The 22,903-nt window shown below is 37.2% G+C and overlaps 2 protein-coding genes across 5 annotated transcripts in view; both read left to right on the top strand.

Annotated features, from left to right (window-relative positions):
* SGK3 (serum/glucocorticoid regulated kinase family member 3) overlaps positions 1 to 9,024 on the top strand; it is a 63,799-nt gene extending 54,775 nt beyond the window's left edge. For 3 of the 4 annotated variants that reach the window (XM_086608681.1, XM_086608683.1, XM_086608682.1), the window contains 7 exons: positions 1,899 to 2,011; positions 2,228 to 2,264; positions 2,379 to 2,465; positions 4,554 to 4,649; positions 5,499 to 5,654; positions 6,744 to 6,833; positions 7,677 to 9,024. In XM_086608681.1, coding sequence (XP_086464807.1) covers positions 1,899 to 2,011; positions 2,228 to 2,264; positions 2,379 to 2,465; positions 4,554 to 4,649; positions 5,499 to 5,654; positions 6,744 to 6,833; positions 7,677 to 7,847 — 750 coding nt within the window. In that variant the 3' untranslated portion in view covers positions 7,848 to 9,024. Of the gene's footprint in view, positions 1 to 1,898; positions 2,012 to 2,227; positions 2,265 to 2,378; positions 2,466 to 4,553; positions 4,650 to 5,498; positions 5,655 to 6,743; positions 6,834 to 7,173; positions 7,276 to 7,676 lie in introns of all 4 variants that reach the window. The other variant, XR_015222081.1, reaches the window with a different exon arrangement.
* A 3,534-nt stretch (positions 9,025 to 12,558) lies between these two features.
* Positions 12,559 to 22,335, top strand: MCMDC2 (minichromosome maintenance domain containing 2). The gene is made up of 14 exons (XM_009981655.2): positions 12,559 to 12,814; positions 12,896 to 13,026; positions 13,119 to 13,178; positions 13,478 to 13,673; positions 14,648 to 14,770; positions 14,970 to 15,077; positions 16,299 to 16,427; positions 16,943 to 17,174; positions 18,916 to 19,121; positions 19,558 to 19,724; positions 20,069 to 20,245; positions 20,788 to 20,930; positions 21,481 to 21,590; positions 22,103 to 22,335. Exons 1-14 carry the CDS (start codon positions 12,715 to 12,717, stop codon positions 22,267 to 22,269), a joined length of 2,049 nt encoding a protein of 682 aa, XP_009979957.2. The 5' UTR covers positions 12,559 to 12,714; the 3' UTR covers positions 22,270 to 22,335.
* The last annotated feature ends 568 nt before the right edge of the window (positions 22,336 to 22,903 follow it).

The following is a 22,903-nucleotide window of genomic DNA, read 5'->3' on the forward strand; positions in this document are numbered from 1 at the left end:
AAATGATCCTTTACAGTGGGCTGTGATCAGTATTCTCCCAGTTGTGAAAATCCTCTTATTATCTTCTGTCACTACAGTCTTCTACCACTATACGGATCCTGGTCCTCTTCTTATTGACAACTTTCATCCCAAATTTGTTCATGGTTGTGAGATACAAATACTGCATTTTACAGTACATAAATGTACCTTTATTACAAATTAATCTTATGTTGACATTTTTCACCATGTAAAACTGTCTTTTCCTCTTGGCATCATCTGCATTAGCTGAGATGCTAGTCTTTCAAAAGTGGAAGGAAGGGAACTGGCAATCGATTTTACTACATTAATATTATTGGGAACCTTGGGATTATTCTGTAGCTTCGCATAGTCTAATTACTTCTTGCCAATGTCCTTATCCTGAGGATTCTTTACCTTGAAGCAATGGTATTGAATCTGAGGAGCCATTAAGTGACTTGAGGGAAAACTTGTGAAAGAAGTGGAGAAAAATGTGTATGTTTAACTATACTTCTGGAACAGTTTTCCTCCAGCTAGGTACCTGTTGCTTTTCAAAGAGCCCAGTACTTCCTGGAGTGCTAAAGAAATTAATGTATAAACCGATTGAATAGCCAGTACAAATGAGTAGGGTGTAAAATGTTGCTTTCATTCCTTCAAAATGTTTCACAGACTAATAATACCTGGACTATCTAGGAAATTAGTTGTGACTGAAGAAAACAGGGTAGTGAAAAACTATTTTTGTGTGTCTTGTCACTTGCTGTGTTTTCAATTTGGTAATTTATTAGTGTAAAATGTACGCATTTCACAAGGTCCTACAGGTGCTTAAAGCAGAACAGCAAAGAAGGATGAGACAGGATACTGTTGTAGATGATAAAACTCTGGTAGCTGAAAGAGCACAGGAGGAAGGGTAGAACTTAAATAGTTTGTTTTGGCATATTTCAAGGCTTCCTATTGTGTCACTGCAGCTGGATATACACAGACAGTATGCAGAATGAACCAGATCGAGATACGAAGATATATTAGTACATATTCCCATGGCCGACTGTCTGTACTTATGGTGCTCCCAGAGCTGGCATTCTGACCCCTTTAACTGTCAGAGCTGGGACAAGATGGGCCTTTCTCACTTGTCTAATGTAGTATCGTCTCATTTAGATGGTATTAGCAAACTTCTGGTTTGCTCTGCTCAGTTCTGGCCACAATTTGGACATTTTTCCAGGCAAACTAAAACACAGTTCAAAATGGGTTTCAAATTTGAATGAAGTGCTTGGAAAGCTTTGGTGGCTTTTTGTATTTTTTCCAAACTTTGTTTTCTTAAAAGTTTTAGAAGTTGAATGGGTAGTATAGTTTAATCTGTATGTTCATGATTTAGTCTTTGACTAGACTTCCCTTATCTGCTCAAACTACTTCAAGAGATACAGCTCTCTATAGTTGAATTTGTGGATCAGCTTGGAATATACATCTCCCAAAGTGATCTACATCAAGGTAATTTCAGAATACAACTATAGAAATACTTAAATACAAAACTTCCAATGCAAGCCTATACAGAAATGGAAGATTACTTATTTGACACCAGTTTATATTCTGTTAGGGGGCTATCTCGCATGGTTTAATCTTGCCAATCTCTGTTCACAACTTAGTGGTTTACTCTAGTTTTTATTGTCTAGTCTTGGTTTTAGAGGAATGTTTTTATGTGTTTGAGTTGCCTATCCATTTCTGAGCTACAAAAGAGAGGAAAGGAAGTGAGTAAAGGAATGACAAAGTCATGCAGCAAAACCAATTGTATTTAATTTTATGATTTTTTTAAAAAGTAGACAACTAAAAATTACTTTATAGTGTAAAAAGTACATGTTATTAGCCCGGTTTTGTGTGTGTAATGTTCTTATTTACTATTTGCATATTTACAGCTGTTCTTTCACTTACAAAGAGAACGTTCCTTTCCTGAGCACAGAGCCAGATTTTATGCTGCTGAAATAGCCAGTGCACTGGGCTACTTACACTCCATAAACATAGTGTACAGGTAAGTTTCTGAAGTGTATCCTTGTTGTGCAGAAGTTCAAAATAGGACAAATTACTAAATAAAACCCACTACATGAAATCATCTAATGGGAAAATTGAACATAACAATTTCACCAAAACTTGGAAGCTTTCAGCTGAAGGATAAAAGTCTTTGCCTCTGAAGCTCTTGTGTTAGTGACTGCTGTTTTGAATTAATACAATTTTTTTTTTTAAATAGGGATTTAAAACCAGAAAACATTCTCCTAGATTCACTAGTAAGTATGCGACATTATTTTTGGGTTTTTGTGTTCTCTCACAAAATTGACACTTAACAAGTATCCACATTTTGACTATGTTCTGTTTTTAAAATACCACTCTTTCTTAAACAGGGTCATGTTGTGTTGACAGACTTTGGACTTTGTAAAGAAGGGATTGCAAGTTCTGATACCACTGCAACTTTTTGTGGGACACCAGAAGTATGTTGACAACTTTCACATTTTTTTTTACTAGTAATTAATGACTGTTGACTCTTGTTAATATTTGTGTAACTGGAAGATCAAATATTCCGTTTTGTACGGTTGGAGACTTGCATTAGCAACAAGCTCCTCTATGGAGCCAAACCAAAGACAAGTTTCCTGCAGATCTGTTCTTTGCCCTCGTTACTAATACACAGTGTCTGCTACTTACTACCCACATCCACATAACTCATCTCTTCCTTCCTCCTTTTTTCCAGCCCTTTTCAAACATTCTGTTTCTCCCATGTCTCCTAACTGCTGGCTACACACAAGACAGTTAGCTTGTGTAACAGCTGCAACAGATTTGCCAATGTGAATCTACTTATCATATTCTGCCACTGATTATTAGTAAATTTATAAGGACTTAATATCTGTGAGTCTTGAGCAGATTTTGCATATGTGTGAAACGGAACTTGCTGAGTTTATTCAACTCTGTTGTCTCTTTTTACTAAGAAAACTAGGCTAGAAAACTCAGAATCTAGAAGTCTTGAACATGAGGCATTCACTGACATGCCAGCAGTAGTGGCTTTGATAATTTGGTAAACATACTTTAAATTACAGAAAAGGCCTTTGAAGGCAGTGAGGAGTATTTAGCTAAAACATTTGAACTCAAAAAAAAAAAAGGTGGCAACACGTGACAACTTACATGATCAGAGTAGGAATCCATAAAACTGAGTGGCGAATGTGAGCTGAAATAATATTTGTTGAGTATTTTGGAAAGTTCAAAGGACAATATATAGAACACTGGTAACTGTGAATCTGTTAGAGAAAATCTGTGGGTGTTTTCCTTGTGTTCAGAGGCTTAGTCTTCACACTTACCTTGGACTTGCATGAATTGCAACATAAGGGGATGCTAATGCTGTTGCTTCATACGAGTTCTTAAAAAATACCAAGACTAAACATAGTGGTTGTGTATTAGCCTTTCTAATCCAAGATTTAGATTGAAACCTTTCATGATCCTGCTAAAAGTGTAACGATATTATCAGTGGTTCTAAACACTGAATTGAATGACTTTATTAATTCCAATACCTAAAAAGCTGAAGAGGTTGTGAAAGATTACAAAAAGCTTGAATAGTTGAGTTCAAAATACTTCAGCTGCTTTTCATGCTTTTGCAGGGTCATCTGTAGACAAATTAGTTACAGGGCACTCACACATACAGAAGGTTCAAGAAAGACTGATGTAATTAAACTGTGAGTTTCAGTCTGTGACTTATCTGACAGTGCTGCCATCTATTTGTAAATTAAATTTCAGAATTTTGATACTAAAATGATAGAATTGAGCGTTCTCTAGTTTTGAGAGGTTAGAAACTGTGTGTGCTGTAGATGAGGACTGAGATGATGATCCAGCCATAGGAATTTTATATCACATATTCACAAAGAATAGTCTCGTATTGTGAAATGGCTGTCCTTGTGCTGTGGTGTTAGTAAGCTCTGAGATGCTGAGGAGATTTCTTGCAAGGCAGATGGAAACCAGTTTGCATTGTCATTCAGTGTTTGATGGTATCGAATGTTTATCACAAATCAGTCAAGTGATAACCTATTTGACAAGAATGTCTAATTTGGCAACTCACAACTCATGCCCTCATCAGGATTTATGATGAAACTTAGTATAGGTGATACAATTTCTCAATAGTGATAGATCTGAAGCAGAATTCAGATCATCTTTCATTTTTATGTACTGGATGGGGAGCATACAGGCTGAGGATGGCAGAATAGGCACGGCTGGTCGCCAGCTTGCTGAGAGATGTCGCCTGTACAACAGTGCAGCGATCTATCTAAAGTGTAAAACAAGTTTCATAATAGGGGTGGCTAAGTAGTTTGGCAGAACAGTAGTGTGAGGGAAGTTATTGTTTCAGTTGGGAAAACAGCTGTCCTGCTTGGTAAATGACCAGATGGTGCCAGGTTTATTGAAGGACAAGATAAATATTTAGCAGTCTTAAAATTGCTATGAAGCAACTTTTCCTGAAGATGTTTACTGTGATGTGACTAAAACCTAGGTTTTATTCTTGCTAGCCTAATGCTCTAAAATACTTTTTTTTTTTATTTTAGTATCTTGCACCAGAAGTCATTAAAAAGCAGCCCTATGACAACACAGTAGACTGGTGGTGCCTTGGTGCGGTTCTTTATGAAATGCTTTATGGGCTGGTATGTACTTAATATGTGGGGGGCAGGGGTTGCTTCCCCCCTCTCTCCTCCTTTATGTGAAGTGACCCTGGAGTGCTGTTAAAGATGCTAACTTTTGCAAAATATTGAAATACTCCACTTAAATGCATGAACAGTTTGTCTTAATACTTAACATAGCACCTGTTTTTTCCCTTTTGGATTTTGCATTGCCTCTTAATGTCTAAATTGCTTTCCAGTGAACTGCTACACATCAACTCCAATGAAGACAAGTAGTCATCACTTTGAGGGAACATGAGAGTAAACTGAATCAACATGATAATACTCAATAAAAACCCCCAGCTTACAAGTGAAATTTTGCCAAATGCTGGAATAAATAAAATTAAGACTTTTTTACTTAGGTCTCCCAGAACTACTTCTAGCATTTCTACTTCTTGATGCAGCATTAAAACAAGAAATCTTACTATGTTGGTTCTGGTCATATGTAATCACTCCAGTAACACACTGTTCTGTTAGTTTTCTTGAGTTTTAGCTCCTCCCATAGGACCTTAAATAGGGAGATAGATTTGTTTTTCTGCTCTCATGTTCTTTTCAGACAAGTTCAGTGCGAGCTTTGAAGTTGGAGTGGCATCTATGGCTACTTATGAGTATGAAAACAGGTTAGGAGAAGAGGAGGTGGGTGGGGAAGCTATCAAGTGTAAAGATCTGGCAATGGTGATGACTGAATTAGAAGTTAGCAGTGCATAAGAAGAGGTAGATTTCTTCTTCATTGCTAGAAGTTTGTATTTCTTAGAGAATCATTTGCTGATCCATACACATGGAAACAAAATGTCCCACGTGGCTTCAAATTAATGTATAACTTTCATTTTTTAGCCTCCTTTTTACTGCCGTGATGTTGCTGAGATGTATGAGAATATTCTTCATAAACCCCTAGTTTTGCGCCCAGGAATCAGTCTTACAGCCTGGTCTATTCTTGAAGAACTTTTGGAGAAAGATCGGCAAAGCAGACTTGGAGCAAGGGAAGATTTTGTATGTAATGCCCTAATTGATCAAGCTGTACTTTGTTTAAAGAGACATCACCAAATTTGTGTGCACAGCACAGGTTTAATAGTTGGAGATAAGCGATTGCTCTGTTATGTCTGTCTCTGTTTTCCTCCTTATTTCTTTGTTAAACACAAAAGTGTGGCCAGTCCCTGAAAGTCGTTGGGGACAGGAGAGAGATGATTGTCGTGGGATATAAATATTTTGAGCTTGATTGCTGCACAATTCCTGGTGTAGTAGTCACTGAGGTGTACTAGGGTAGATTTCACTGTTGATAGTGAAACTGAGAAATAATCAAGAGAGGCTATTTTTCTGGTGATGTCAGTTTAACTAGCTACATGAAAAACAATCCTCAGATGAAGAGGAACACTAGTACTGTGCAAACAGCAACTTTTTTTTTTTTTTTTAGCCTTAAAATCATGGCAAATGTTTTCCCAGTGTAACAAAAAAAATGTTTTCAAAAAGATGATGTGAGAAAGCATAGATGTCCTCAGAACTGTGCAATGAGGAATGATCTAGAAAGACTTCTTCTATCCATTAATTGTGAGACCTTCAGAGCCTTCTGTTTGCAGCCTTAATGTTAGGTAGTGTCTTGACCTTGTAACAGAGCGTTCAGGCTGTGACATCATACTTTCTCACATTGTACTTGTGGAGCAAGATGAAAGGATGGCAGCATTTACCATAGCTGTTTGCTGCTTGATAACTAGCGAGCATCTTGCAAAGCTGTTGAAGCAGCTGCTTCTCAGACAATGATCTGCTTTACAAAAACTAACAATTTTAAGGCAGGAGAAGAGATACTAACAAAACATTCTTGCACGCTGGTAAATATCAAGGTGCTTGATTTTTAAAGCTTAAAAGCAGAAAATACAATTTTACAAGGGAACCAGTTTGTAGAGGCAGGCTAACAAATTGTAATTGCTGTTTTTACTGACCACGGCTTTTATTGCAAAGTGAACTGTGAATAAATAAACTGATGAAGGACTTGACTTCCTTACATGCATGCAGTCTGAAGTAGTATTTACTATGATGCACAGGATGGATTTCTGAAATACGTAAAATCTCTTTTCCTTACTGCAGCTTGAAATTCAAAAGCACCCATTCTTTGAATCTCTCAGCTGGACTGATCTTCTTCAGAAGAAGATTCCACCACCATTTAATCCTAATGTGGTAGGTGCCTGGTGCTGTTTTCGTTCATACTTGCCAAATTTCTGCTTTTGAGGGCTCATCTATTTGCAAATAATGTTTGTTTCAGAACGGTGAAGAGTAGGAACCTCCCCAGTGCTGACTGGCCTGTTGAGCAGTGATACTCTTTTTTTTTTTTTTACTTAAAACTCAGTTTGACATATCACTGTTTCTTCTGCTCATTCCTGTCAAAGTACTGTCATTTTTTATGTGGCTTCCTTGAAGTCACATCAGCATCACCTTTTGTTGAGTCTGTGTCTGTTTGGTGAAGAAGCCTTAGCTGTCTTGTCTCTCCTCTCTGTGACTAAACACCATTGTGCTTTAGTTCTTAGGTGTGTTACTGGGAAGCTGATCTATCATAGCAACAGTACTGTTGCTAGAATGTAATATTTGAAGTGGTATTGATGGAAAAGAGAGAAAGAATTTGGTATGGTTTGTTGTTGGTTGGTTGGGTTTTTTGTGGGTTTTGTTTTTTGGGCTTGGTTTTTGCTTGGTTTGGGGCCATTTTGCAGTGGAGGTGGGAGGGGGTGTTAGTTTTTGCATCTCCCTAACAGTAATTTAAGAAAGAGACACTTCATATTTCTTAGGTTTACTAGATCATAAAGGTGTGCAGGCTTTGACCTGAACTCTAGCCTAAAAGAAGCAAGCAGGCTTTTAATAACTGTTTTCAGGAATGCTGTGTTGTGCTTCCTTAAATTTCCTGTACTTAAAAAGAAAAGAACAACATAAAGTAGGTAGCCTGAAGTGTAAAATTTGAAATCTAAAGGACAAGCATAAGTTTAAAACACAGTATTAATACAACAACTGATAGATTGTTCTGTTTTCTAGGTTGGACCAGATGATATTGGGAATTTTGATGCAGTGTTTACAGAAGAAATGGTCCCATACTCAGTTTGCGTTTCTTCCGATTTCAACATTGTTAATGCCAGTGTCCTAGAGGCGGACGATGCATTTGTTGGATTTTCTTATGCACCACCTTCTGAAGATATGTTTTCCTAGGAAGTTAGAAGCCAACAGTGTTTTGGAAGTCTTGCCGTGAACTGAAATGTTAGGGTTATGGACACATTCCAAAATAGCGTTAACTAGTGCCTCGTTTTGTATGTAGGTTTGAAACCTATGAACAAACTTTCTCTGCTGTATAGGAGGAATTTGGGCATTTTGGATGGCTTGCTTTGGGGTTTGAACTGTTTGTTCCTGCTGCAGAAAATATTTTTTAAAACCTTTAAAAGCGCTCTCTACATATTTTTTAAGCAAAAACACTGACTGTTCTCAATCCCTTCGAGTTTACATTCATATCTATCTAAGATTTGCCTGGCACAAACAGCAGCAAATTTAGTAAATTTATAAATGCTTTTGTACCTATTTACAGTGACTTTGTGCTTGAATCGTAACTATGCAAATTGTCTTTTGTATATCCTGGTTTAAAAAAGGTAAATGTTTTCCCTGTTGATATCAGTTTGAAATATATCTTAATTTACCTGTCAGCACTTAAATGAGGGGTTAATATAAGTTAAGGCCAAGATTGTTAAAGGACTTCTACAGAATGAAAAGTTGGTCTTGTAAAACTGGATTGTTGCTCTTGCGCTTGCTGAGGTACCCATTCACTCAACTGGATTATCTGAGGTATGGGGGATGACTCACAGCAAGGATAGAACAAATTAACTGGATTGATTTAATAACATTACTGATCATGTCTTCTACTTTCCTTTCCTCCCTGAGATAAATGTGTCTATATTGCAACTACATTTAAAACATTTTTGGTTAAAACTCTGCTTTTCCAAAGATTACAATATGCAATAATCGCTGTTACTTTGAAAAGCCGTCTTGCTTTGACCTTTTAGGGTGGGTGATGAGGGGATCATGCCAAATATTAGGGATTTTTCTCACAGATTTATAGTTTGAAACACTAATATTTTCCAAATCGATTGTATTTCAGTGTTCATAGCTACTTGTCTTTGTGTTCCCATTTGCATCACTTTTAAATCCTCACTTGATATTAGGGGGAGGGAAATGTAAATTATGCTGATAATTTTAAAAATGTGAAAAGTTATTGTATTTCTGGTAACATTCATGTGTATGGAGAAACTTATAATTCCGATCAATTTCTATTTAAGGATTTTTTTTTAACAATGCAAAAATTTACTGCAGTTACAATGTATAAAGGCCTATCACGGTAGTAGTTTTATTATATATATATATATATATATAACTTGTAAATAACAACTTATTTTTGCCTGTTACTTCAAAAATGTTCTGTGGATTTTTTGTTCATAAATACATTCAGTTAAATGCCTTGATTTGAGAGAAGTCTGATAAGACACTGATGAGTAGCCAGAGTTCAATGTTAGATAAATTTCAATATTTAAATCCTCTCATTTTTGACAAAATAAGAACTAGCTAAGAGAAATGCTATCTATACTGCATCGAGATCAGTTAAAAATTGAGAATATTGGGGAGAAAAGTGAATCAAATCATAAGTCTTTTGAAATTAATATGTCAACAGAGAAACATTAGACAAGTGGAAACTAAAACAAGATTCCTTGCTTATCTCAAGGAATATCTCCTGTCTCCTGCATAGTGCTTGAGTGATGCTGAGCAGTTGCTGCTGGAGGTGTTGCTGGGTAAAAGAAGTAAGAATTGACATTGGTGTGGAAAAGAGGAAGGAACTGTTAACCATTTGTAGGAGTGCAGTGGTAGTTTTGCGCTCATTTTCCACAGTGCTGCTCTGTGAAGCTTTGAGAGGTTTTGGAAATGGCTGTGTAGGACAACCAACAACTGCATGAATCCTATTCTTTTTTTTTTTTTTTTTTTAAAGTATGTCTTTTTTGATGGACTGGAAAGAAAAATTACTTGTAAGAAAGGAAGTATCCATTCTCATACTGAATTTTTACTCTGTATGCTCCTGAAATGATTGTGGGCTACTGTAACTGCCTTCTCCTTACAGCAACTAAGCACATACTACAGCTGCTTTTGCTTTTCCCAGCAAGGAAGTACAGTACTGTAGAGAGATGGGAAGGAGAGGGGATACTTCAGAAGTTGTTGCTGTGGGAGCTAGCACCCCTGTTAGTTACTTTGTCTTGTATTTCCAGGATGCCTATACCTAGCTGCGTTACTAAGTGAGTTGTTTTGTTTTTTCTTTTTTTTTTGTTACAAGTTTTGGGTTGTTTGGTTGTTGTGTTTTTTTTTAATTTAAAAAAAAGGAAGAGATGGCAGTGGTAATTGAAGTTACTTCTGGGAGAGCAGCTCGATGATTGCTTATTATGCTTTTTTCTTCAGCAAGCTCTGCCTTTTTGGCAAAGTGTGACTGTGTTAAACATTACTTGCAATAATTAAGTTCACTTTGTTTCTTCCACTGTAAGTTCATGTTGTGAAATGGCTTGGTCAGATCGGGACTTCCAAAGACAACAGGCTCTGAGTGCAGCGTCAGGCGATGAAGCCTCACAGTGTTTCTGCATCTCGTGTTCTCTTCTGCATCTCTGTTTCATGACGGTGGTTTTCAAAGTGAGATGGCCAAGTTCAGAGTGTAGTAGTCCCTTCACCCATGCTGAGCTGACGAGTGACGTCTGAAGCACTAGTTGTGGTAGAGCCCAGATAGGAGATGGTCCGAGAACCTGCAGGGTCCAGCTGTGGTACTCCCATCCTGTTTTGTCAGATACTTAATAAACGGAGATAAAATTTGTCTTTTTGTAACTAATGGAGGAGGTTTTGCCTGTGCATAGCAAGAGGATTGTTCCTCCCCTTCCAGAGAAGTGCATCCAAACCCCGTGAGGAGTAGGCCTTCTCTCCTGGTGCTGTGGGGGCAAAGGAAGGTGCCACCTTTGTACTCTCTGGTCTTACAGCCTGGCAGGACAGTGAGAAACACATGGCTGTTGTTAAAAACATGAACTGAAACACAGCAGAAAAAGAATTTAGAGGTGCTGTCCTGGGAGGTCAGTTCGCAGCCAGCTCGCATGCTAAAGGCAACAGTTTTTTGTCTTTACTCTGGGTGAAAAGGGAGTTTTTTTAGCACCGGCGCTGCCCTTCAGTGGGCTGGTAGTGCTGTCCTTCCGAGCTGAGCCGCGGCGGTTTTCCCGCCGGGGCCGCGCGGCTGTCCCAGTGCCCGCCAACGCGCGGCGGCGGGCGCCCGGCTGAGGGGGTGAGGGAGCGGCAGCGGTAGCCCAGCCCTGCGGCTGTCGAGCGCCCCGCTACCGCCTCGTAAATGTTCCTGCTCGCCTCTCCGGCGGGCGCTCCGGCGCCCTCGTAGGGAGAAGGCGGCACAGTCCCTCTCGCCGCCGCGGCGTGGGCCGCCGTGACTCCCTCGCCACCCGGTGCTGCCGACCAAGTAGTGCCGGAGAGGGAGTTGGAAAGCTGCTAGGTGTGGGGAGGGGAACCGTGTCGGCATAAGAAGCCTGGAGAATATTTTGGGGAGCGCAACGGTGAGGTCTGTAAGGAAGGGGTGCTGATGGCCGGAGCTTGAAGCCAGGGTGGTGGCGTACGGCATGGCGCTGTGCCACAAGCTGAGTGCGGCTGAGCGGGGTTAGCTGGCTGTGGGGAGCACTGGTGAACGCGGTCACTCTGGCAGTGGGACTGGTGAAACTGTTTTTTGAAACTTCGGCGATGACAGCGCACAGTGACCTGCTGCCATAGCTTAGTGCCTCCCAGTCACGTTCCGAGGGAGGTATGGTGGACTTTTATGTGTGTGTTCCAAATGGATTTTAACCCCTTCTTGTTGAAGATTTCAAGAGATGGAGCAGTAATTGTGTGGGAGTAATCCCAAAGAAGCTGGAAAAAAAAAAATCCCTACTGTAAATTCTCTTTCAACTTGTGCTTAAAATTTGATACTTCAGGCCACTAAACACCTCAGCCAGCATACACTTCTGACGACAGGGTTTACACTGCTGCCACACTCGTGTTGTGCTGGTAGCCAGTTCCTCCTCTCTCAGGTGTTCATCTCTCTGTTCTCCAGAACCCAGTTCTGTGAACTCCTGCCGAGGATCTTTCTCATACGCTACGAAATTTGCTTCCTCACCAGCCCAATAATTCTGTCTTGTCCTTTACCAGGTAGCTAAATCTATTTTTGAAGATTGAAGTCGGGTTTCATATTGGTCATTACAAACAGGACAAAGGACACTTCATAGAAGAAAATCTGTAAGACAGTAAAACAGATACGTACATACAAAATACCACATTTTGGCCTCAGTAATTCTCCCTCTAAATTCAGCATAGTGGTGTTTCATGGTGCAAGATTTTACTTTTAAAAAAAAATGCAGAGACGTGGATAATACACAATGAAAACAGCACTGAAGAGCACGGTCAGCCTCCAAACCAAAATTGTAGTTGTGAAAGTTTTGTTTATGGGAATCAGAATTGATCTTCTGTGTACATGGATGGAAATAATTGTTTGCAAGATCAGCACCTCAGGTGGGTGGTACAGGAGGTAACAGCAGAGTAGGAAAGTCAGATTTAAAAAAGGGAAAAGAAGTTGCCCAGTTTCACACTTTTAACAGCTATGACAGACTTCTCAGATAAAGGAGGTACTTAAGTCTTATTTTTGACAGGCTATATATACCTATAAAATACAGAGAGGAGGTTAAATTAAATGCACACTTTAATGGGTTAGAGAATTGGGCAATGAAATAATTCACTGAGAAAAGATAATACTAGAGCATTCTTTAGGAATTTACTTTGGGAATGTTGTATGTGTCAGCCATTGGAAAGAATTTCCCATTGAATGGTGCTATTTTAAAAATCCTTAAACAATTGCATAGTTTGAAAAACACTGCTTGTATGGCTTTGTTAATACATACCTTTATTATTATCTTAGCATGGCCAGTTCTAACATAATTTCTTCACTGTTTGATAAAGAGTGCAAGGATCTTTCTGGAAGATGCATCGTGAAATACAGAAAATGAGGGAAATTGCCCTTATTTACCTGGACAGAAGTGGTGGCCTTCAGAAATTTGCGCATGATTGCAAGAAATATAATGGTATTACTCACTCGATGTTCTGTTAAATTGATGCCTAACATTATGCAAAACTGTTATTTAAGATACTTTTTTCTCCTACAGATTCAAAACAAAGTTACGCTGTTTATCGTTTCATATTTTCAATAAATCCATCTGATATTGCTGAATTGGACGCAACTCTTGGAAACTACATTCTTCATAATCCCATACAAGCCGCACAGATTTTTCAGTCAGTAAGTATATACTTATAGACAAGAGTAGACAAAAGCACATTCCTATGTTTTAACTAGATTTTTTTCTTTCTAAATTATTTTTTCATTGACAGGTGTGTTTCATAACTATTAAGACATTATCATTAATTGAACAATTGCAGACAGAGGCCCAGGTGAGTGCATTGTTTTCCTCCATTTAGATCTTAAATCTAAAGTATGGTGAAGTACTAACAAATACTATTTTCGTATTAATTTTTCAGTTTCCATTTTCCCTTTGGTTCTAGAATTATTTGTAATTAAAAATAATGAATTCTCACCCAACCGCACTGCAAGAATTTTGAGATAATGCGAAATTGAATTACTTTTATACTCGTGCATTTCTGATTTTTTTCTTTAATAGCTCTATGTCACATTGTGTGCAAGTAAAGCAATTAAAAAATACTTTTACTAATGTAATTGTGTCTCTTGTTAGATTAGTATTCTGCTGAAACCGACACATTTGCCACCTTTACCAAGTTACGTTCTGAGTCTTTCTGCGTTTCCTTTTAATTACACATCTCAAAGATTTTATATGTCTGAAGGAATAGCGATTGCAATGGGAACTGTAACAAAATACACACAAGGAGCAAGATTTCTTTGTACTGAGGAAACTTGTCCATTTTCCGAAGGTAGTAAAAAACACAAATAAACCAGTGTTATTTCAAAAGCTTTTTAATAATTTTGATAACTTAACAAATAAAAAACAGCATGAAAAAGGCATTTTCCTGTGCAGCCTTATTATGCAGATATTTTTGTAATGAGCACAGTATGAATTTTACGAATTGAAAGCAGTGGACCTTGCCAGTGGTTGCCAGCCATTACTAAACGTTTTGGGAGCATAGCTATGCCAGCAATCCATTTTCCTAATGCTGAAGATAGTTTCTATGAGAAAAGATATGTCACAAATATAATTAAATTATCTGAAAGAAAAAAAGCCGTAATAGTAGAATACTTTTTTTTTCCCCCCTTGGAAATTGTGTTTCTGTTTATATAAAAAATACCACAGAACAGTGTGCTTAAGTGACTGGCAAAAGCTTCTAGCTTAGGTTTGCTTTAATATGAGTAGTTGACTTCTGTGGAACTACTTCTTTGAGTAATATTACTGAAGTGCTTGTATCATTGCGGGATTAGGCCTCAAGTGCCTTTAAGGCTATTTTGTTTGCTTCTCCCTGTAACAGAGACCATAAAATTATAAAAAGGAAGCGAAATCCCAAAGTTAGGAGGCTGCAGAATAAATCACAGTGATGTCTGTATGAGGGCACGTACCTGTAATAACGAATATCCATATCTCCTGTCGTTTCCATGCCAGGCAGAAGCGGCAGTCGCTTGCTCTCTGCAGCTCAGAAAGCAGGGACAAGCTGTTCTGCTTGGCAATCTGCAGTACGACATTCTGCCATCTTGTGGCAAATCTATAATAAATTACACAGATCATTTCAGTGGAAGCATTGTATATGAATTTATGGTCACCTGAAGAAACAGATGATAAATCTGGAATTTCACTGTCCAGTACTTCAATCACTTCTATTCTTCATGGGAAATTTAAAATGAATGCGTTGTCCTCGTTGTAAATGTTTGGTTAATTTATTCTTTTAATTATTTTTAGGGTTTAGGTACATAAGAGTGCATCTGCCTGGAGCTACAGAATCTGCCACAGTGAGGAATGATTTTGTGTGTGGGTTGTGTTCTTCACCACTGCAGGAAGACATGAAATTTAGAGTACTTGGTGGTAGGATCTCTGTAGTTTTATTTTTACATCTGTTACTTTCCTACTTCTGTTACACAATAAACAAAATGGTTAAGTGGAAAGAAAAAGCCCCAAAATATACCAGTTGGGGTTTTTTTGTGGGTGGTTTTTTTTTTAAAAAAAATATAAAAGCTGTACTATTTTCAAGAGAACTAACCTTTCCTTTGCCTTATTTTGAAAGACAAACAAATAGTTGAAATGATTGATGCTAAAGTTCTTAATGCTTTAAAAGGATATTCCAACGATAAATCACATTTTAGGATTCAGACATTTACAGTTTTCTTGAGAGGTAAGCTAAATTTTGCAGTTTTGTCAAAAATGTTTCAGAATTGAACTGTAATAATCCCTTGCGTTTTTCTGATCGGTCCATTTCTGTGGATAAAATGGTGAAAGTCGTAATTTATATTGCAGTTCTTTAATAAAATTAAGGAGGGGAAATACATACAATGAGCTAAGTGACTAGACAGTATATACAGGTGATTGAAGAGTGCACATGGTGCTTTTCTACCTTCATTTAAATAAAATCCCCTGGCCAGCTCCACAGTGTCGTGTTCTAACTGTAGCTTGTTTTTTCCTCTTTTCTACTTCCTTTGGTCAGACTGTTTTGTGCTAACTTCATGCATTTCTAACATCCTTCCTCAATCTAGCTGTTTTCTGCATTCCATCGGGATTTTTGGCTTCTACTACCACTACTTTCCACTGCAAACATGAAATTATTTCTAATGTGAATATCCAACTAAAATCACAACTCACTAACATATTTCCATTAATTCTCTTTAAAAAACCCAAACAAAACCTACCATTCCCAAAGTCTATGGAATTATGTGGTTCACTTCCTGGAAACTAAATAGAAAAAACTACTACTAATAAAAACAATAAAATTATAAACCAGAATCTATGAGTGAGATACTGCGAGTTATGCATGCAATAAATTTCCACTTGCTTCAGCAATCAATGAGGTTAGACAGTCTCACAGCTGAGATTCATATTTGGTTGGACCTAACTCTAATTTCCAAAAAATAACTGATTTTTTTTTTTTTCCAAAAAAGGCACAGAAATACAAAGGTTCACAAAGCTATTTGTGTGTCTCTTTTGAAATCTGTTTAGTTTTGATCTCCTTTTCATTGTGTTTTTTTTCTCTGATGTTTTATAGGACAGTAACTGATAATGGTGTCACCACAAGTTTCAGAGAAGGAATGCATACTTGCAAACAACCGTCCATTTTCTTTTCTATGCAGAACTAAATGCATCATCCATTTTATTTAACAGGAATCTATTTTTCCTCAATCTTCAATGCCTTCCTTACCTTTTGCACTAATTAATGAGAGTTGTATGCTTCATTTTATTCTAGTCCATTACGATGAACCTGGCATCCAACTGGTGTTTTCTGCAATTAAATCATAAAATCAAATAGTTCAGAATGTGTTGTTTTCTGATCATGTCTTTAAAACTGTTTCTATGCCCTAATACATCTGCATGTTTCCTCTCCCCCTTTTTTTTTAATTTCTAGATGAACTGGCCAATAAAATGATGATAGGAAACCACTACAAGATTATAGGAATTCCAGCTTGTGTACAAAATGGCTTACAAGCTACAGCATGTATAGAAGCCAATAGTGTACAGCTCTGTAAACCAAACAGTAAGAAAATTCCACTAAAAACTGACTAAAAAAAATGGAAAACCACCTAGGACAAAATCTTGATAGTTGGTAGTTTTCTATTATCTAGAGGTCCAGATTACGAAACCACTCTGGGACTTCCCTCTTACAGTCTGAAATGTTTATGCTTACTGTTATTTGAGAATATCTTCTTTTGCCCACTTTCCATGCATGGGGAAACTACCTAATTCTTTACTGCAGTTCTTCAACTTCTCTTTCCAACTTCTCCTATCCACTAGAAAGTACTTTGAATGAACCTGATATTTCAGGTTGTTACTCCTTTCTTATTCCATCAGTTTTAGCAGGTCATGTCTGCTACCTTTTAATTAGTAAAATTAATAGCGCCAGATGTTTACATTCTGAATTTGTGCTTAACATATAAAGCATACCAGTTCTTTGTAAGTTATGTATCAAGCCTAGAACGGTGACTTGTTCTAATATATCTACATAGCTCTCTTACGAAGTGTGTGTGTTAACCTGTACTTTGTTTTAATTAGGTCCTTCTTTTGTCGGTGCCAATTTTAAGTACCTGCTCTCACTGACTTCGAGTTCATGCTGGAGGTTTACAGCCATCCTTGCCAATATCTTTGCTTCTCAAGTTGTGCCACCAGGCACTTACAATACTCTTAAACTTGCAATATTGCTGAGTCTAGTACAGACATGTGAAAAAGAAAATGCAGATTATCTGGATCTGTTGATTGCAACAAGTGACACACTAGTAATTGATAGGTAAAGAGATTCCTTATTTTTCAAGTAAATTAGAATTAAAATCAAGTATTTTTAAAGATAATAGGATCAGCCTTACATGAAAGGCTAAAGAGACTATATTTTAGAAGAATATACAGGGCTCCGACTTAGTAAAAATACCCCATTTTTATCCCTCGGACATTTTTACTTCTCTCAAGTGCTAAGTCTAGATCAGCACTTCACTAATAATAATAATACCCCTTAGCACTCTCGTAATGATCTCAAGATTTTAACACTAGCAATGTTTAGCAGAGCTCAAACAAAGCATTCTTCTAAAATCAAAACTGAAGGCTGTCCCAGAAGCTGGTAATGATAAAAGCAAAGGGCTGCATGTTTCATATCTTGTGTCTCTTCAAGCCTTTTCATCACCACTTCCCAGCTGTCAGCATTTTCAGTTAATAAGCAGTGTGTAAATAGGTACTTACATTTTTATCACTCTTTCATAAAAACTATACTGATGACGTATCAAAAGTCCTTCACATCTTTACACGTAGGTCATAAATCTGGCTGTTGTTGCCTTTAACAAAGTATTTAAATTTATGCATTTTATGTATTTACCCCTTCACACAACTATAAACTGTTAACACAATTTCACATACACTGCAGAAAAGTACAATACGCTCAGCTTTACACTTACATTAATTTAAAAAAAACCAACTTTCTCCTTCCCTAACTCAAAACAGGGCTTCATTTTTATTACTGAAAAAGACCTTTGAAAGTGGCAAGAATTTTATTTTCATTTGAGGGTTCTTCGACAAATTCATTAGTATTTTTTGTTGGGGGAAAAAATACTTTCTTAACCATTTCAAAATTTAGTAAACTTTGTAAAAATTAGTTCAAATTGAAAAAAATGTGCGCTACAGGATCTTTTTTTTCCACGGGTTAAGAGTAAGATTTCATAAGAGAAATCATAGAACTCCGAGTGTTTTGAGAATTAAAACATCTGGTTAATATTAAAACAGTTGCAACTATAAATCTTGGTCAGTACTGTCATGTGCACTGTCTTGCATGCGCACATAGTATTTTATAGTCAGCAGCCTGTCATTTTCTAAATTGTATTTCTGTTGGTATGATAGCCTATTTATTAATACTCATTAATTTTAATTAGTAATTTTCTCCCAATTGTTAGTAATAGCCTAAATCATGCTCTGAATTCTTAAAATCATTAGGAACCTTTGATCGTGGAACAAGACAGACAATTTGCAACCTCTTTGTGCCAAGGAACATAGTACAGGGGATGAAAAAGAAATTCTATACCTGCTTTGTCAAAAAGAACTGGGAAGGCTGGAGTGTAAACCAGGCAGGCGGAGCTTGCAGGCCTTTCCATTTTTCCCAGATGACCAGGATTGCTAATCCTCTACCCTTTTAAATCACTGGAAAAGTTTTTCTAGAATAGGAATAGGAGTTAACAATATGGGGTTAAATTATGACACTTCTTTGACTTCCTAGGAGTTATTTCTATTGCAAACCATGATTTGCCTCATATGTTAAATCCTTAAGAAATACAGTCCTGTTGGCAGCTAAGCTTGGACTTATACTTTTGTATTCAAATTTACTTTAAACATTTAGTTTATACACTGGTTTTATGTTAAGGGCTTTTTTGTTGTTGTTGTTTCTAAGTGAGTCTTAATAAATACCATTATAAAGTATAAGTTGTTTAAGTGTTGAAAAACTGATCAATAATTTAACAATTTATGACTGACAGAATTATTTAATCCTCCAGGCTTCTGAATTACAGCATATGTCTTCTGCCTCGTGGCATACGACACCCACCTGCTAGTGAAATTTTTCCTTCCGTGTCCAAAGATAAACACGGAACTGGAAGTGCTAGTATTCATGCTTGCAGTGCTGTGCTGGCTAAGGGTGGCATCTGTTACATAGGAGACTTGTCTTCATATAAAAAGGACAAACTCGAACATCTACAATCCGGTAATCTCACAGCTACTAACAAATGAGGGGACAGAACAAAACAAACATGCAAAGTCCTGGCTAGGTTTGTTCCTTAAATGCTGGGAAAATCTGTTAACTATTTTTAACAAGTCTGTGTAAGAAACAAGGACAAAAAAGCCAAGGTCCTATAAGCTTATGCTTGCTACACAGGTTACACTACAGAGATCCATTGATTGACCAAACAATTACTAGACAGCAACATAAGTGTATTCATCATGCTTCTTTAGAAGCTCAAACTGCTGGTGTGGAAATGCCAGACTCATCCAAAAAAAGTCAGGCTTATGTATTTCACTGAATTGTCATGACAATTCAATGTAATAGATAATTGTGACTGGTTTCAGCTAGTGTGTGTGGGACTAGAATTTATAGTTAAACTAGATCAGTTACATAATTGACGTATTTTGTCCTATCCTAGTGCTAGAGAGCAGAACGACAACAGTGTTCATTCCAGGGAAGAAGTATGGAGAAGAGGCTGACCAACAAGTTACCATTTCAGTTCAGACCAATTTTTGGTCTTTTGTAGATGTGGATTCTTCCTCAAAGAAACATACCCAAAAGGATAACTTTTTAATTGGACAGATGGTAAAGCACATGCCTTGTTATGACAGTAACTGTACTACAGCAGTCATTTGTGTTTATGGTTATTTTAGCTTATAAAATAATTAAAACAATCAAATGTTACTATTTCACGAAAAGTCACAACTTAAGTGAACTAGCCTTCCCAAAGTAGGTATAATTTATTCAGAATAGCTTTTGACAACTACTGTTGAAAAAAAAATTTACTGCATATATTGTAGCTAATCTATTAGATAATCTTGCAGGGCTCATGGATATTGAACATTTCACATGGAAAAAACGGCAATGTTTCTACAAGTCAAAAGGCCAAAATAAAGGAATTATTTTCTTTCCCTGGATCTTCTCTTTAGGATGTGAGTTTGATTCCACCTAACCTTCTAGATGGTTTTGGGCTTTTGATATGCAGTGAGTTTCCTTCGTGTCGACCACCTTCTCCTCTTGTGCATCATATCTTGAGAAAAGCCCTGAATCCTGAAGCCATGCTCTACAAAGTCTCAGAGCAGTTCAGAATGCAGGATTATGAGGAGGTAACAGATAACTACCCAATCATTTAGAAATGCATTGTACTTGGAAATATCACACTATTTCTGGAATCAGACGGTTCTGTCTGCACATTCCAATTGCTTATTTTCAAACCTGTTACTATTCACTTCCTGCCCTTTCCCCCTACCACATTCCCCGCAGCACTAACAGGACTGATAAAATCAGCTTAAGTTCTTTAAGAGGGCCAGCATAATAAATTGAGTTTGATCTTGCTTCTGAAAAACATACTACATTAGCACTCATATGAGAACAGCTCTCCAATACCTACTTTTGAAAAGAATAGTTTACAATCCGAAGTAAAAGTTAATATTCCATTCTAAATAAACTGTCAGTCTCTCTAGTACAATTAACAGATGACTGTGTAGTATCTGAGAGCTATCCTTACACATAGCTGAACAGCAGCAGCTGTCTTGGCAGAATATATTGTCCAAACTATATTACTATGCCACTGGTATGTTAAAAGATGTGAAAAATGTAAATTCTTTATTTTTCAGTTAAATATTTAAAATTTACACCCTCTCTCTAGTTTATTTTGTTTGCTAAGAATCTTCATGTTGAACTGAGTTCAGAAGCAGAAAACCTCATTCAGGGCTACTATCTTGCAAGCCGCAGAGTGAGAAGTGATTCTATGCACGGATCAACACTATCAGCATCTGCACTAAAAATTCTGTATGTCCTACTTTTCATACTAAAGGAAAGACATCTATATTCCAAACAGAAATTGTGCTCCTGCTAAAGAGCTTGTTAAATAGAAGATGTAGACGAGACTCTAAGTTTTCAAAAGTTCAAGTGTAAGGAATCTTACTTAGCGTTTATGAATACCATTTATTTTATATATTGATGTTGCAAAAAATAAAGTTTAAATAACTTTGCAAGGAAAAAAAAACGGTGATAATTCTTTCTTAATAGTGATTTAAAGCTCTCTGGAAAAACAAAAATGAGATTTTAAATTATCACAGCTTTGTATTAAAAAGTATTAACAATAGACAATATGCAAAGTTCTGCTGCTTTCACAGCATAAATAGGTCATGCACAGTATGTGCTTGGTCAGTGACAAGTATAACTGCACAGCATTTGCAGGAAACTTATACAGCTGAAGTATGAAAAAAAACCCCTAGTGTTAACTTCGATTTACGGAAGTGCTTGAAACAAGGCAACACATACTGCATTCATGCCTGCAAAATTTTTTACTTCTGACATGCTTGTATTTGTCCCTTAGGATTTCACTGTCTAAGGCTCATACTAAACTAAGTTTAAGAAAGAAAGTACTTGAGGAAGATGCCTTGATTGCCATCTTGTTACTTGAATCATCTCTTATCCTAAAACACGGTAAATAATGCAACTCAGTCTCTAGTCTTGGGGTACATCGTTTTCATATTTTGTCATTTGAAAAAAGCTTATATCAACTGATTGCAGTAAGTTACTTCATTTCAAATTAAAGTCCTGAATTTGCACTGAGAAAAGGAATTTCAGCTGACTTTGTGGGAAAGAGTCTCTGTGCTGTACATAGTGAGGCCAGCACCAAGCCTCCATCCTTTACCCAGGCTTGTCTGAGGCATCACTCCTCTAACACTGGTCCAGGTTAAACTAAAGACCGATTTCCCTCCCTGGGGAAACAGAAGACAAGGGTTGACAGTTTTTTTTTGTTTATCTGGCATCAGTCACATTTGTTCACACACAAATTTGGCAGCAAGACACAAATTATGACGTAACACTTAAAAATGGCAACGTACAAGATTGCATTACTAAGTAATCTGTGTCACAGCTTTTGTTTCCCTTCAAAGTTCTGGCAGAAGTTTATCAAGTCTTTTAGCATAAGTCTTGATTTCTTCTTTGCCTAGGTAAGTCTGCATTATGCATAGCTCCAAATCCTGTATTTCCATTTGACCTCACCGATGAAAACTCCCTGCAACAGAGAGATAGTTACCTAATGCAGTGTCACCATCAACTGCTGAAGTTTATTGCTGCATATGGCCCAGGAATTCACACTAACATTAATGAGGAGTGAAAACTCCACTCTGTAAGTAAAGCTTGAAGCTTCTACTTTAGCTTTTTGAGAGACTGCAGTTAGAGATACACAACTAATAAGATTTTTAATATGTTTTTAAGACAGTTCAGTGCTGTTTTGCTGAGGAACGAAGCATAGCTGACAGGATTTAATTGCAAGTTTTCTGACAGCAGTGTTTGACTTCAGAGTAAAGCCACAACCTGAATTTCTCTTCCTTGCTACCACTCTTCATCCACAGTTAAGTGACAGGAGTAAAGCAGGGTTTTTAATAAGACTACAACTAACAATTAAACCAGCTTAGAATCAAACGTTTCATTTCAGCTACATGAACTCTCTGCAGTTATTCTTGTTGCTTCTTTTCAAATGCCACCCAATTAGTGTTAAATAGTTCTACATACATTAAAACTATTTTTCTAGTGTAAGCCAGCTTTCTTAAATTATTATTCATGTTCTATAAATTTTAAGAGGTATAAAAGTGTCACCATACTGCTTGATGTTCCATGTCATAGTTCTACATTACACCAATGTATTAAAACCAGGATGCTGCTTTTCTCCTGCAATCTGAAAAAGACCTCCAGTATTTCCACATTACTTTATGTAGACTGCATGGGATAGCAGAACCCTACAGGAAAGT

The sequence above is a fragment of the Tauraco erythrolophus genome, chromosome 3, assembly GCF_009769465.1.
Source record: "Tauraco erythrolophus isolate bTauEry1 chromosome 3, bTauEry1.pri, whole genome shotgun sequence".
In the NCBI taxonomy this organism is placed as follows: Eukaryota; Metazoa; Chordata; class Aves; order Musophagiformes; family Musophagidae; genus Tauraco; species Tauraco erythrolophus.